The following is a 16,979-nucleotide window of genomic DNA, read 5'->3' on the forward strand; positions in this document are numbered from 1 at the left end:
ACCTCTACGCTATATTTTACAATATTAGGACTGTAAATTATATTTTAGGAGTCATTTGTGCAGAAATACTCAAGATACATAAGATCCTACAAACCCGTTTCTACAACTGAATATCCTACATTCTAGATAACCGATGTTCTAATTTGTTTGAAGGTTGCATTTATAAATGACTTAAGCCAGTATCTATACATGAGGTACATTTATGTGTGATAACTTTTTTTTCTTCAGAATGCCATGGTTTGTTTGCTGTAGATATTTTATAGAGCCAGTAAAATGACCCTGGCATTTCATTCATATAAAATTGAGAATTTTATGACCTGTGTCCTCGCTGCTTTTGCAAACAATCATTTCTTGTATAATCTGTCTCCACCTATCCTCACCACCCCATATTCCTTATGCTTAAATATTTTCCTAGGCCAATAAATGTAAGTGCACTCTGTAAAACCTTTTGTCATTATAGTTTGGTTCTTTCAATTTACTGCATTTGACCTCAACTTTGTTCCTTCTGTCTTCTGTTGGACAGAGATTTCAGATAAGTGCTTTTATAGTATTTAGGACGGGCTTCTTTTCTATTGTGTACAGATGTATTTATTGGCCTGCAGAGTAGATTCATGGTTCATTGACATTACTGCACTGCAAACTGAGGTCTTGCTTATGCTGTACCATTATCGTTGTGTTGCGAGCATAGTGGACTGGCAGATAGCATTTTTTTTTCTTTATACCAATGATTGTATTATGCTTTAGAAAAAGAAATACATTCTTGTTCACATCTCTTTTAACAAAACAGTTTACAAAAACTGGTTTAGACATGCCATCATTTTGTCAGTAGTAGAATTTTTCCACATTTCATTGTAAATTGTATACCTGTATTAATTTCTCTTTCGTTCATTGATGGACACAGCTCCTGATTCTTCTTAACCATTGGCTTATACTGCCCCCTCAGGCACTCCGTTTTTTTTCTGCCTAGTCAGGAATAAGGACCTAGTTCTATGCTGGGACCTCTGGTCCTGGCAATTTTTTCATTTTAAATGGAATTTTTTTCCTCCTTTTTTTATTATTTTGTTCCTGTGAGAAATACAATCAAGTGCCGGACTGGGTGATGAATGGATAATCTAGATCCTTAGCGTCCCCCCAGTCCGGCCAGCGAGCGCGTGCAGATTGCAGCTCCACACTAGGTCGGCCGCGACATAGCCCCACTGAACAGGGGCTGGCTTGAAAGTTAAACATCTCACGAGGACGCATGCAAACTGGCTTCAGCCTGAGTTGCCGCGTTTCCTCCTGGCCGATAGCACCCACATTACGATGGAGCAGTGTCCTGTCCAGAGCGGTGCTGAACCCTGTTCCTGGTATGGTAAGTAGCTGTTCCCCCTCTACCCCTGGAGGGTTTTGGGGTGGACGTGATCCCCTCTCTGGGATGGTCGGACCACTGGATTCCTCTCCCTTCCCCCCAGCCCCTCTAAATTTTCAATCGCTTTAGGTCTTTCAGGCCCCCTATCCCCCTTCCTCCCTGGGTGAGGTTCTGAGCTGGCTATTGTCACATGCTCTTAAGGGGGGCTGGTTGGAGTTGCTGCTGACCAAACTGCTGACCGAGTTTTCCTGGAGCGCAACAGCTCTTTTCTGGTGCGCAGCGGGGGTTGAGCAGGGATCCCTGCCATCCGGGGGATTGGTGACTAGGGTAGGGATGTCCTCTGGGCTCCCTGCAGTGGTTGTTGGGCTGGGGGGATTGGATCGGATGCTGTGTCGGAGGCATCGGTTTCTTTTGCCACCCACAGGCCTTCCAAAAGTGGCGAGGGTGTTCCTCTTTCCGCTTAGCTTGACAACTTTTTGCAAAACAGTGGGGTTGTCCAAAATGCAGTGGTTGCTAGGGCGCTGACCTTTGGTCTCACCTCTGCACCTTGGATCTTCACAGGAGTGTTGGGCCCGCTGCTGGCATTGTTTGAGTCAGCGGGGGATCACGGTAGTGGGGTACCTGGATGATCTTCTGCGAGTGGAGTCTCCGACTACTTTAATGGACTGCTGTAGATTGCTCTGCGAATTCTGAGGGAGTTCGATTGGATCCCGAACATTCAGGAGTCTGCTTTGGTTCTGTCCACAAAAACTGGACTATCTTGGTCTGGTCTGACTCTGTACTCGGCCTCAACCAGAGTGTATCTTCCTTGGGAAAAATTCCAGACATTGCTGGAGACAATTCAGCTTCTGTTGTTAAGCAGATTGTCATCCCTCCGGGCTTGCATGTGCATGCTGGGCTTGATGATGTCCACCCTTGAGGCGGTCTGTTTTGCACAGTTCCACACAAGATCTCTGCTAAAGAGATTTGGGTAAAATGGGTCAAGGACCCACAGTCTCTAGCATTGGCTTCAGTCTCTGGCACTTTGACAGGTAAAATCCTTCTCCCCCTGTACTGGACGGTTGTCTTCATAGATGCCAGCCTGTCCGGGTGGGGAAGCGTCCTCAGCACAAACATGCTCAGGGGGTCTGGACTCTGGATGGGGATTCACAAGGATAAGGTGGTGCTTTGCCTCTGTCCATCATTCTTTCCTATAGTGGTCTCCGACTGTCATTTGAATGCAGATATCGCATTGCCTTCCCTATGTCCCACGCCTGAAGGAAATTGCCTTGCATGTCTTGGATGTGGTCCAGGCAATTAGGGTGTACCTGGCAGCACCCACCCCTCTGTGGAGTTGGCTTTCTTCTGACACTGCTTGTAACAAAACTGAGTGTCTACAGCTGAGAGTGGGTGTATACTCCATGGGACTGCCTTTAGGCATAGTCAAGCTTTTTCCTGCCTAGTGTCCTACTCTTGTAGGGGGCAGTATAACCCAATGGTTAGGAAGAATCAGGAGCTGTGTTAGTCAATAAACATCAGAGAAATGGATTTTGCGGTAAGTCAATTTTTTCCACTATGTGACGATGGATTGCAAAGAACCAATATAAAAAGAGTTTCCAGTATAAGTGATTGACTTACTTCTACTTTACATTTTTGCATGTGAAAACAGAGGATGGTCTTCAACTTCCATTCTACTTTTATAAACGACAATAGGACTTCCATCCCTCTTTTTACATCATTGTGTCAGTTTCAGATGCACCTTTAATTATTATAGTCGCTTTGGTTCTCTTATATGAATTTCTGTGAATGAATAAGCAGCATTGCATTTTATCTACTGAGACTGTCAAATGGGCCCAACCTATTTCTAAATAAATTACTGTGAGATAGTAATCTTGTAAGTATATATCTCTTTGTATCCAAAAAAGGGTTTTCCTAAATTTTACTATGAGATTTTGCAGTGCAGATTTTGTTGACTTCTTGGGATTCTAAGATCATTTTTTGGCATCCTTTACTGAATTTCTAGCTATGTATGAAGGTAAAATACTACAAATGAGTGTCGCTTTGTATGTAAAGAAAGAAACACATTATTTTTTTGGTAAAGGCACTTTTTATACAAAATAGGTGAGGTTTATGAATGTAATTTTGGCAGAATTGCAGCTTTTGTGCAACATGCATATTAAAATATACACATGAACAATGTAAGAAATATTCTGTAGACAGAGAAAGCAAAATGTGCAATAGGATAAAAAAAATTGTACAGTTTTCACTGCAACCTTTTTTTTAGTAGGCACCAATTTAAAAAAAAAGGTTGCATACCTTTCAGCAAATCATGCAGTACTGGCACTAGACAACATTGCAGCTGTGGGAGTCTAAAGTTAAAGTGCTTTCAAAGCCTTTTTTTTTAATGAATTAAGATAAACATTCATTGTGCAGCAGTCCCCCTCTGTCCACCTAATACTTCCCTGAGCTCCATCTGGATCCAACGATGTTGCATGAAAGACTCTCCCTTCTGATTGACTGAGACGCAGGCGTCATTGGCTTCCATTGCTGTCAATCAAAGACAGTGAGCTAATGATAAGAGAGAGAGGGCGGGGTTTGGCTGTGCCCATAGCAAGCTGCTTGTTGTGGGGGCACTCGGCAGGGGAGAGGGGCAAGGAGCACCGCTCTGTGCAAAACCACTGCGCCGAGCAGGTAAGTATAGCATGTTTGTTATTTTTTAAACAAGAAAAAAACAAGTCTTTAGTATCACTTTAAGACAAAGACATTATTTAATATTTGGAGCATTTGGCTTAACACAATCTTCACATTATTGTAGATTTCCTCTTTTTTGGATATAATACAAACACCCCTTTCCTGTGGACTGGTGAAACCGGTCAGAATCCATGCCAAGTAGAAGGGGAGTAGGAGGGCAGGTAATTGCCAGTAGTTTTGTAAATCAAATTTAAGTATGAATTTTAAAGTATAATTTAAGCCATATCTGTCTGACCTCTGTAATTGGTTTTCCAACATTGAGGACATTTCCTTTTACTTTCTGTCCTGTAGAAAGAACAGGAAGTCAGAAGCGGTTGCTCCAATGTGAGGGAAATCCTCTTTAGACAGTTGCCACTGAATCAAATATCCCCATTGCAAAATGTCACCTCTATTCCTGTTCTGAGGGCAACTTAAAATCTTGGTTTCGGCCTAAATTTCATTCCCAGTGATGGCCACTAGGGCTATTGAAAAGAATGTATCTTCACACAGGGACAGCAAAAAAAAAAATACGAAATGCAGTGCTAAACCCTCACTGTTTTATCTAACACTTTTTTGTCCCTTAGATACATTTTAATCTGTATGTAAAACATGAAGTTCTGTTCTGCATGTTCAGCCAAGTCCGAGCACAGGGACCTGCCCATTTACACCTCTTCTCTATTAGGCTAAGTTCACATGTAGGCATTTTGGGGTGTTTTTCAGCTCTAAGTATCAGCTCAAAAAAACGCCCAAGAAGACAAATCCTATTTATTTCAATGGCCCCTGTTCACATCTGAGCATTCCAAAGCCTTGAGCAAAACGCCAGACACTCCAAAAAGTACATGAGCTTATTTTTGGACAGATTACGGGCGTTTTTGCCCCATAGACTTAATGCAAATGCTGGAAAGGCGATATAGAGCATTTTACAGGCGTTTTACCTTTAAAACGCCTGTAAAAACACCTATAATATAGCAACACCTAGATGTGAACGTAGCCTTAATGCCCACCTGCTCTGCTTGGCGTTAAGGGAGAGGCCAGCAGAAAAACTACTATCTATAGTCACATCTCGCACTCCTCTGCAACTTGTATCATTATAGTCCAGAAGTACTTGTTGCTTTGGGGCATGCTCCCAGGCCATAAGCTAATGTCCATAGTTTGACATAATGGTTTATTTACCATAGGTCCACACCAAGGGACCAGGTGTGTGAGGGCTAAAGAGAAGGGGATTTTGTTGGTATCATACTCCAAAAATATATCACCAAATGTAATTAAAAAAAAAAAATCAAATTTTTATTACAAATTTCATATGTTAAAAATACAAACCTACACAGACAAAAAAAAGAAAAATACTTTAAAACAAGGTAATGAGTATATACAGCATTATATCAATATTCTTGTTAATCATTTCCTATTGGGTGGGCCAATGGGCTTACACCTTAATCCATGCCCAACATGTTTCGCTAAGAGCTTCTTCAGGGGTGGAAGTTGATTGAAAATATTCCTGTTTTATCTGTAATGAGTTATAACACATATTCATAATCATTACATAATGACTGTTATTCAGCTGGACAGTTCCACAAAGTGGATCACCCATGCCATATGGTGCAGTGACTTCCACCGTGCAGTGAAACAGTCTCAAATATAGCCTCAAGGGGGCATGCATACATAGAAGTCTCCCAGGACGAGCGCGGGGGGGGGGGGGTTAATGTAATTCATAGATAATAAGAGGGTGAGAAAGTAAGCTAGAGAACCTTACACCAAAAAGGAATAGATTCCCAAATACCATAGATAGTGTTTTAACAGATTATTGGAATAGGTTCAAATAGAAAGGGTGGTAAATTCCACCTACCTAATCATTACCATCTGTGAGCTTATTTAATTGCTGAACAGGGAGTAGGTCTGCATTGATGGGATTTTACTTGTAGAGTACCTCTTTTCAAGCTGATAAACAAATGTATAAAAAAAAATATATATATATATATATACAGGGCTTTTTTCAGCGGGAACGTGGGGGGAATGCAGTTCCGTCACCTCCATCACTGAATGTATGTAATGGCAAGGGGTGCTGGGCTTTGCTATGATGCTAGCTGGTGGTGGATCTATTGTTGCTGGAGGTGATATATTTTTTTCTGGGGGTTTATTGTTGCTGGGGAGGTCTACTGTTGCTCCTGGGGGACCCATTGTCTCCAGAAGGGATCTATTTTTACAGAGGGGGTCTATTGTTGCTGGGGTTGGTCTTATGTTGCTTGGGGGGGGGTCAGTTGTTGCTAAGCGGGATCTACTGTTGAGGGAACCGTCTATTGTAAATGCCTGCTGGAGGGTCTATTTATGCTGTCTGTGGGGAGATCTGCTGTTGCTGCTGAGGGTCTATTGTAGAGCTGCACGATTCTGGCCAAAATGAGAATCACGATTTTTTAGCTTATAATAAAGATCACGATTCTCTCACGATTCTCGGTGTAACAAAAAAAAATTGGGATAACTTTACTGTTACTTTTTTTTTTTTATTCATTAAAGTCTATTAATTGCGTTTGAAAGACTGCTGCGCAAATACAGTGTGACATAAAATATTACAACAATCGCCATTTTATTCTGTAGGGTCTCTGCTAAAAAAAATATGTAAAATGTTTGGGGGTTCTAAGTACTTTTCTAGCAAAAAAAAATGATTTTAACTTGCAAGCAACAAGTGTCAGAAAAAGATCCAGTCTTTAAGAGGTTAAACTTCCTTTCTCCCTGGCAGAAGGAAGGAAAAGATACAATATAATCACTTTGTTTATAGTTACTGGGAGACTTTGCTGATAGCCGTTTGCCGGGAGGCTTTTTTTTTTTTTTCCACAGCTGTTCTCTCTGCTATGCAAAGAATCGAGCATATTTCAGGGTTAGATCGTCAGGAGGGGTGAATCGAGATCGCGATTTTCATACGATTAATCGTGCAGCTCTAGTCTATTGTTGTCTGGTGGGTAATTTGTTGTGGCTGGTCCATTGTTGCTGGTGGGATCTACTGTTTCTGGGGGGCCCTTTGTTGTTGTTTTACTGCTTTTCTTGTTATCATTAACAAATCCCATACAAATTACTTAGTACCACAAATGATACTTGATTCTGTATTCTCTAAAAGGGGCAGTACTGTGAGGTAGGTAGGGGGCGGAAACAAGGGGTAACTCCGAAAGTGGGAGTTCCTGCACCTATTCTCTGAGAAAAAAAGCCCTGTATGTATATGTGTGTGTGTGTGTGTGTGTGTATATATATATATATATATATATATATATATATATATATATATATATATATATATATATATATATATATATATATATATATCAGTATGTGAGGTCATATGCCAATAGTGTATACTGTAATACAAATGACACCCTACTTTATTAACAATATTAACATCCTGATATATGTTAGCCTCATTAGTCTGCCTAGATGAAATAAGGGACCAAACAATAAACTGGATAAGCAGTATACATAGAGACAAAAAATAGAATTAAACATAATACAGATTACACTAAGAGTACGTTTACCAATGTAATTATTTTTCATTTACATTCTCTTTTCAATTATCTTTAAGGCTTGATGAGCCAAAATGTTCGAGACTGGGCTGCTACTGACACAGCAATGCATGAGCTCCGATCATTCGTCAACACCATATAAATGCAAGTTGAACTGAGGATTTGTTTGGAGGCATTTATAAACCAGGGGAGAGAGGGAAAGGACCTCTAACAAATAAAGGACCTATAGGAAAAAGGGGGGAAACAATACAATAATGTTGTAATGGGATATTTACTGGGATAGAGCTATCTTCTTAGGTTTTTAAAAAAGGTTTATAAGTTAAAACCTCATTAATACCAGGAGCTATAGTAGCACTGAGGTACTCTATCCAGTTGGTCTCCCTCTGTAGGATCCGTTGATCCCAGTTTCCTCCTCTTGGGTCTGGGGGTATTACTTCCAAAATAAAAAATGTGATCACAGAATTGCCATATTTGTGGCGAAGTGCCACATGTCTAGTTTATAGTGGTTTGTATTTTTCCTCCCTCCGATAGATAAAGGTGGTCACCAATCCTCTGGTTTAACTGTCTTATTTTTTTACCTACATAAAAGGCATTGCAGGTGCACAACATCAGGTAGATTACTCCCTGTGTGGTGCAATCCGCATTATGTTTGGCACGGTGCCAGCTGCCATTCAGGGGGGAAACCCCTCTACCCTCCAAAATCCAAGGGCAGCGGGCGCACTGGTCGCATCTAAAGGTTCCTTTGGGACTTGTCCGAACGTCTGCATTAACTTCATAATGGCAAGTTACCAAACTGTCTCTAAGTGACGGAGCACGTCTGAACACCAGGTCTGGGTAGGGCTTAAGATATTTTGCTAAAGTATAGTCATTGGTAATAGATGCCAATGTTTAGTCATAATGCTACCTAATTTATTTTGATGCATTGAATAGCGTGTAACAAATTTGACTGTTTGTTTTCTTCCCTCCCTGATTTGGTGTTATAAATGAGCTCCGCACAGGGGCGTGTCCTGGCTCTATTGAAGGCCTTCCTCAATGGAGTCCTGGAATATCCAGGTTCCAGGAGCCTGTCATGGAGGCCATCAGCTTGCCGCTGAAAGTTAGACTCTGATGAGCAATTTCTTCGAAGGCGAAGGAACTGAGCTTAAGGAATGCTCCTTTTTAGGGGGGTGGGATGGGCACTTGCTGCGTTTAGAATTGTATTACCCGCTGTGGGTTTTCTAAATAGGTCAGTCACCAACTCACCACTTGGGAGGAGATTGATTTGTAGGTCTAGGAACGACAAACTCTCTTTGCTGATGGTATGGGTGAATCGTAAATTATTTTATAACTATGGATTATGTCCATAGTTGGAGATTTTCTGCCCAAAAGTAAATTTTCAAAGCTGATATAAAAGCATACTTGGGTTATTAACTTGCACTATATAATTTGTATGCTTGAAGGTTTACAGCCATTTCATTTTTCCAAAATGCGACTTCATGCACAGATGTCAATGCAATTTGCACATAAAATCGCCAAAAACAGTGCATTCTCGTTACAGTTTTTGGTTGGGGGCCTGTTGTTTACTGTCTTGGAATTCTTACTGATTTCGTTCATTTATTTGGCTTGATTAGAGAGAGGATGTGCCTACTGATTTCTCCTAGGAATTGTTATGAACCTGGTTACTTTACCGAGAGGTCACTGCACATACCTGCAGCAGTTTTCAGGATGCTCTAGTTTGCAATAGTAACATCCATTCTAACAAACACTGATACTCAGATGGACAGCCTCACTGGCTGGTCGGAATGTACAGGAGGCAGGAAGGGGCAGACAAGTACTTTGTCAGAACAGGCTGGCATTCAGGCAAAGTACTGCTGAAAGTTGTGGCAGATGTGTGGTCACCTCTGGTTTCTATACTGCATTCTAGTCAGCAGCTTTTGTTAGTGTGACAGAGTGACTTTTACTTGGCTTTGATCTTCATTCTATGCAGCACTGGAGGGAGCCTGGGGCAGCTTATTTTCCAGGAAAGAAACACATTTAGCCTTTCTATTACTTTTTTTTACCTATCCCAGCAAGACTGTTAAAATAGTTTTATGTTAACAACTGGGTATAGGTTTGCCTGAAATATGGAATGGTTTCTAATGAATGCAATAAGCACTTTGTAAAGCTATTTAGGTGTCGAAAAAGTGACACTGGGAAGCTTTAAAGCATTTCTGAAAATGTAATAAGAATTAAGAATTTCCCTGTTGTGAGCTGTGCATGTTTTTTTTTTTTTTGTGTGGCTAAAATGTACAGTCCTTTAAATACTAGAATTACAAAATGTTCCTGTAGTAAAATGTTTTATCATTTTTAACAGGTCTCTCACCAGAATTGCAATAAATCAGGAGATGAGAAAAGAAATTGAAGAAAATCAGAAGGTTTGTTATTATAATGGTGAACTTATGTATCATTGTTTATAATGCAATATATCTAGATGTTTTCCCTACATTACAATCAGTTGGCACATACATTTTCTATTTTGTGTGTAGGTGGCTAGATGCTATCAGAGGTGATATACAATCATATCAAACTGTGGTCATAATTTTTTTTCAAAATACTCTTTCAGCGTTTACATTTCAATAATGCTTTTTAGTCTTGGCTTAGGAAACTGCTGTAATAAAATAAACTTGACATGGAGCCCAAATGTAAGTTCTGATTTTGTGTGTCTGCCAGGGTCAGCTGTCTATTTAGAATCAAGAAAACTAAGGTGCACAACTCATTTACAGTAGGATGGCTTCCTGCAGAAGTGGTAGCTGCAAATACAGTGAAGGAGTTTAAGCATGCATGGGATAGGCATAAGGCTATCCTTCATATAAGATAGGGCCAGGGACTATTCATAGGATTCAGATATATTGGGCAGACTAGATGGGCCAAATGGTTCTTATCTGCCGACACATTCTATGTTTCTATGGCTGATCTATACTGTAACTTCAGTCCTATAGCTGTTGTGAAATGCTTGTCCTCGCCCTCTGTTATACCCTTTTGCGAAGTGTTGATGACTGCTTAAAACGAACTTTTAGATAGAAAAAAATACGCAAATATATGCAGCCCAGTAATACATAATTACATTTGTTTTTTTTTTTTTGCAAGCAGTATATATATTTGGCTTTGACCTGGTATCCACCACTTGCAGTCCCCATACATCAGAGCTGGACGGTGAGAGAGAGAGAAGCACCACAAGGAACCAATCACTTCACACAAGAAGTATGCTAATAACAAAGAGTAAGCAGAGTGACAGAGGGGTGAACTCATCGCTGTGCTGCTTCTCCTTTCACTGTCCAGTAACAGAGCTGGGGCAGGCCCAGGATGACCTAGGCTAAGAAAAAGTGGGTTGAATCATGCTGTCAATCTGACTGAGTACATCTAGAAGCAGACAAAAGTACTGTCTCTGGTTTAAAGCTAAATATTGCCACAATAGCTGGTTTTGTTGTTTTTATCATTTATTGAAATGTTCACTTTTATTTTCTTGGCTGGAATTGTGCTCTTAGACAATTTTAGGGGTTAAAACAGGTGGTGAATAGGCCGCCTAACTGCCTCTCAAACACCCTCTAACGAGTGGTCCACTGCGGCTCACTCTTCAGAAGGCAAAGGATAGTGTGAACCAGCCCTGAATCTAACTTTTAACAAAGTAGGAATCTTAAATATTTGGTTAGGTCTTCTTTATGTATATATTCTGAACATACATTGTTGCAAAATACTCTCTGGCCATTTTGTTTGGTGTACCTGCTTTTAAAGCAGTTCCCATCTGCCCAATGTACATATACGACCGGACAGGTGCTCTACAGTTCCAATTCCTGCTTGCATGCCTTGCCTCTGATGCGATCCTGTGACTGTTGTGTTCAATCACTGCGATCACATGTTATTACATGACCGCTTACCTACTATTGTGATCTCTGTAATCGGTTACAGTAATCACATGGTACAGGGCCTATCACGTACCATGTTATAATGGTAGCCAGTCACAAAAGTAAATAATGATTCATAAATGAAAGCCATTCAGAACAGACAAAACAATTGCTTTTACAGTAGTCATCATTGTAACAAGCTATCAGTGTAAAAAAAAAAAAAGTCACCTTTCCAGAATAGCACCCTAGTTACAGTGTTCTTAATAACTGCCACACCAGTTAGTGTTCCTGATCACTACCACACCAGTTGGTGTCCTTGATCACTGCCACACCGGTTACAGTGTCCCTGATCACCGCCACACCGGTTACAGTATCCTTGATAGCTACAGTATTTCATAAAATTGAGTACATTTTTGTAAATATTTCATTCTAACTTTTCATGTGACAACACTGAAGAAATTACACTTTACTACAATGTAAAGTAGTGAGTGTACAGCTTGTATAACAGTGTACATTTCCTGCCACCTCAAAATAACACAACACACAGCCAATGATGTCTAAACCGCTGGCATAAAAAATGAGTACACCCCTAAGTAAAAATTGGGCCTAAAATGTCAATTTCTCTTACGTCCTCCGAAAGTCGCCGCCTCCTCTAAGTCATCACTGATGGGTATTGTCATCTGCTCCGCAGGAGTAGCTAGGCATATAGACTTAGTTAAAAACAAAAGGCATTTGCATTTATACACCCCTGGGGGCTGTCCCATCTGGTCAATACCCCCCTGCAGTGACCACTCCCAACTCAGGCGAAGGTGTTCCTGCCAGAGGACAAGCTCAGAACGTTGCTGGACGAGATTAGGTCCCTCAGGGACGTACCGGCCTAGTTTCTCAGGACCTGTATGCGGGTCCTGGGGTTGATGGTGTCGGCCTTCGAGGCGATACCCTTTGCTCAGTTTCACACGCGGGCTCTCCAAGCGGAGATCCTGGCCAAATGGGACGGACTGGCTCAATCCCTGGATCTGCGTATCTCCTTGAGTCGTCAGACCAAATTGGCTCTTCTGTGGTGGCTCCAGTCCCCGTCGGTGACGGAGGGCAAGTCTTTCCGTCCGTTGGTTTGGACGGTGATCACCATGTATGCCAGCCTGTCAGGCTGGGGTGGGGTCCTGGGCACCCTGTTTGCCCAGGGCACTTGGTCAGAGGAGGAGTCCTCTCTTCCGATAAACGTCCTGGAATTGCGAGCGATAAAGCTCTGCCTCCTCCAGTGGTCGGACCGTCTACAGGGTCGTCCTGTCCGGGCACAGACGGACAGTGCTACCGCAGTGGCTTACATCAACCACCAAGGGGGCACCAGGAGTGCTCGGGCAGCCCGGGAGGTGACCGACATTCTGTCTTGGGCCGAGATCTATGTCCCGGCAATCTCAGCGTTTCACATTCCGGGTGTGGAAAATTGGCAGGCCGACTATCTGAGTCGCCAGACCCTGGACCAGGGGGAATGGTCCTTACACCCGGAGGTCTTCCAAATGCTGTGTGCGAGGTGGGGATCCCCGGACGTGGATCTGTTCGCAACTCGGCTAAATCAAAAGGTGGAAAGGTTCGTGGCAAGAACACGCGATCCGTTAGCGGACGCCTCGGATGCGTTAGTGGCCCCTTGGCATCAGTATCGTCTGATGTATGCCTTTCCTCCAATTCAGTTGCTGTCCAGGTTCCTCCGCAGGCTAGCCTCGGAACCGCACCTGGTGATTCTGGTAGCGCCGGACTGGCCTCGTCGGTCCTGGTACGCCGACGTTGTTCACCTGGCAGTGGCGCCTCCGTGGCGACTGTCAATGCGGGAAGATCTTCTGTCTCAAGGACCGATCTTCCATCCTGCTTTACAGTCGCTGGCTTTAACGGCCTGGCTGCTGAGACCCAGGTCCTGAGGGACAAGGGTCTCTCCCCTGAGGTTATCCCTACTCGAATCAAGGCTAGGAAATCCTCCTCTGGTAAAATCTATTACCGTACCTGGAAAGCTTATTTCGCCTGGTGTGAGTCCAGGGGGTTTTCCCCTCGCTCGTACTCGGTGTCAAGAGTGTTGGCTTTCCTCCAGTCTGGAGTGGATCAGCGCTTGGCGCTGGCCACGATAAAGGGTCAGGTGTCTGCTCTGGCTATCCTTTTCCAATGCCCTGTGGCGTCTAATTCCTTGATTCGCACCTTCATTCAAGGTGTGCGACATTTGGCTCCTCCCAGGAAGGAGCCTTTACCTCCATGGGACTTGAACTTGGTTCTGTCTGTGTTGCAGCGTGCTCCCTTTGAAAATATCAGGGAGATCTCTTTGCTTCTGTTGTCAAAGAAGGTCGCCTTTTTGGTGGCGATCACTTCGGCTCGCCGAGTGTCGGAGCTGGCGGCGTTGTCTTGCCGCTCCACTTACTTGATAATCCACAAGGATAAGGTGGTGTTGAGAACACTCCCGTCCTTTCTTCCCAAGGTGGTCACTGAATTCTACCTTAATGAGGAAATTGTCCTGCCTTCACTTTGCACGAAGCCTAAGCATCCAAAAGAGATTGCGTTGCATTCTTTGGATGTTGTCCGGGCGATCAGGGTTTACCTGTCGTCTACAGAATCCTTTCGTAAGACGGATTCCCTATTTGTTCTTCCTGAGGGATCTCGGAAGGGCATGGCTGCGTCCGCAGCAACTATTGCCAAATGGATCAGACAGACCATTGAGCAGGCTTATGCTTTGAAGGAACGGGTTCCACCCTTCCCTGTTAAGGCGCACTCTACTAGATCTGTGAGTACGTCCTGGGCTTGTTGGCATAGGGCCTCGGTGGCCCAGGTGTGCAAGGCTGCGACTTGGTCGTCGGTGCACACTTTCTCCAAATTCTACAAGGTAGATGTTCTGGCATCGGCTGATGCTTCCTTTGGCCGCAAAGTTCTCAGTGCGGCAGTGCCATGAAAGACCCTTGTTTTTTTATGGGTCCCTGGCTGTTGGTATTTGCTTTCCTGGGCTGTTGCTCCTGTTGAGCATTGTTTTTTCTGTTGCCCAGAAGGTTCTCTTACAGTGCATGTAAGATTCCTTTCTCTGATGTGGGTACTGCGTTGCTTTGTTCTACGGTTGCATCTCCCACCCCTCATGTCTATACTGCTTTGGGACATCCCATCAGTGATGACTTGCAGGAGGCGGCGACTATCGGAGGACGTAAGAGAAAACAGAATTTTTGTAAAATTCCTTTCTCTGAGTCCTCCGACAGTCGCCGCCCCTGCCCCTCTATGGGGTTCTTGTTACTTACTGCTATGCTACCAAACTGAGTTGGGAGTGGTCACTGCAGGGGGGTATTGACCAGATGGGACAGCCCCCAGGGGTGTATACATGCAAATGCCTTTTGTTTTTAACTAAGTCTATATGCCTAGCTACTCCTGCGGAGCAGATGACTATACCCATCAGTGATGTCTTAGAGGAGGCGGCGACTGTCGGAGGACTCAGAGAAAGGAATTTTACAGGTAAGATTTTACAAAAATTCAGTTATTTTGTGTGGCCACTATTAGTTTCCAGCACTGCCTTAATCCTCTTGGCATGTAGTTCACCAGAGCTTAACAGGTTGCCACTGGAGTGCTCTTCCACTCCCCCATGATGACATCACAGAGCTGGTGGATATTGGAAACCTTGCACTCCTGCACCTTCCGTTTTGAGGATGTCCCACAAATGCTCAATAGGGTTTAAATCTGGAGACATACTTGACGAGTCCATCACCTTTACCCTCAGATTCTTTAGCAAGGCAGTGGTCATCTTGGAGGTGTGTTTGGGGTCATTCTCATGTTGGCAAATACTGCCCTGCGGCCCAGTCTCCGAGGGGGAGGGGATCATTCTCTGCTTCTGTATGTGACAGTACATGTTGGTATTCATGGTTCCCTCAGAGTACACCCCTTATTTTATGTAAATATTTTTTTATATCTTTTCATGTGATAACACTGAAGAAATAACACTGCTAAAATGTAAAGTAGTGAATGTACAGCTTGTATAACAGTGTACATTTGCTGTCCCCTAAAAATAACGACAGTCATTAATGTGAAAACCTTTGGCAACAAAAGTGAGTACACCCCTAAGTGAAAATGTCCAAATTTGGGCAATTAGCCATTTTCCCTCCCTGGTTGTCATGCGACTCGTTAGTGTTACAAGGTCTCAGGTATGAATGGGGAGCAGGTATGTTAAATTTGATATCGCTCTCTCTCATACTGGTCACTGGAAGTTCAACATGGCACCTCATGAAAAAGAACTCTCTAAGGATCTGAAAAAAGAATTGTTGCTCTACATAAAGATGGCCTAGGTATAAGAAAATTGCCAAGACCCTGAAACTGAGCTGCAGCACGGTGTCCAAGACCATACAGTGATTTAACAGGACAGGATCCACTCGGAACAGGCCTCGCCATGATCGACCAAAGTAGTTAAGTGCACGTGCTCAGTGTCCTTTCCAGTGGTTGTCTTTGGGAAATAGACGTACGAATGCTGGGGGTTGAAGGGGTGTGTGGGGGGGGGGGGGGCGGGTGTAAGCAGTCATCGCTCAGACCATAGACTGCATCAAATCGGTCTGCATGGCTGTCATCCCGGAAGGAAGACTCTTCTAAAGATGATGCAGAAGAAAGCCTGTAAACCGTTTTGTTTTAAGGCAAGCAGACTAAGGACATGCATTACTGGAACCATATCCTGTGGTCTGATGAGACCAAAATAACCTTATTTGGTTCAGATGATGTCAAGCATATGTGGCGGCAACCAGGTGAGGCATACAAAGACAAGTGTTCCTTGCCTACATTCAAGCATAGTGGTAGGAGTGTCATGGTCTGGGGCTGCATGAGTGCTGATGGCACTGGGGAGCTACAGTTCATGAAGGAACCATGAATGCCAACATGTAATGTGACATACTGAAGCAGAGCATGATCCCCTCCCTTCGGAGACTGGGCCGCAGGGAAGTATTCCAACATAACCCCAAACACACCTCCAAGATGACCACTGCCTTGCTAAAGAAACTGAGGGTAAAGGTAATTGACTGGCTAAGCATGTCTCCAGACCTAAACCCTATTGAGCATCTGTGGGGCTTCCTCAAACGGAAGGTGGAGGAGCGCAAAGTCTCGAACATCCACCAGCCTCATGATGTCGTCATTGGGAGTGAAAGAGCAATTCAGCGGCAACCTGTTAAGCTCTGGTGAACTCCATGCCCAAGAGGGTTAGGGCAGTGCTGGAAAACAATGGTGGCCACACAGAATATTGACACTTTGGGCGCAATTTGGACATTTTTACTTGGGGGTGTACTCAGTTTTGACTGCGGTTTAGACATTAATGGATATGGGGTGAGTTATTTTGAGGGGACAGCAAATTTACACTGTTATACAAGCTGTACACTCACTATTTTACATTGTAGCAAAGTGTAATTTCTTCAGTGCTGTCACATAAAAAGATATAATAAAATATTTACAAAAATGTGAAGGGTGTACTCCACTTTTGTGAGATACTGTAATTTTGTTGTTTATTTTTTAAAATTAAAGTTTACATGAGGGATGTGTTTAATTTGTATAGAACTGGTAGTTAAAACC

The 16,979-nt window shown here is 43.2% G+C and overlaps 1 protein-coding gene across 3 annotated transcripts in view; it reads left to right on the top strand.

The window, feature by feature from the left end:
* UGGT2 (UDP-glucose glycoprotein glucosyltransferase 2) overlaps positions 1-16,979 on the top strand; it is a gene marked incomplete at its 5' end in the record, with an annotated part of 753,177 nt that overhangs the window by 172,661 nt on the left and 563,537 nt on the right. For all 3 annotated transcript variants that reach the window (XM_082245311.1, XM_082245312.1, XM_082245313.1), the window contains one exon: positions 9,896-9,956. In XM_082245311.1, coding sequence (XP_082101437.1) covers positions 9,896-9,956 — 61 coding nt within the window. The remainder of the gene's footprint in view (positions 1-9,895; positions 9,957-16,979) is intronic.

This window comes from Pelophylax lessonae, assembly GCF_965119305.1.
Source record: "Pelophylax lessonae genome assembly, chromosome: 2".
NCBI lineage: Eukaryota > Metazoa > Chordata > Amphibia > Anura > Ranidae > Pelophylax > Pelophylax lessonae.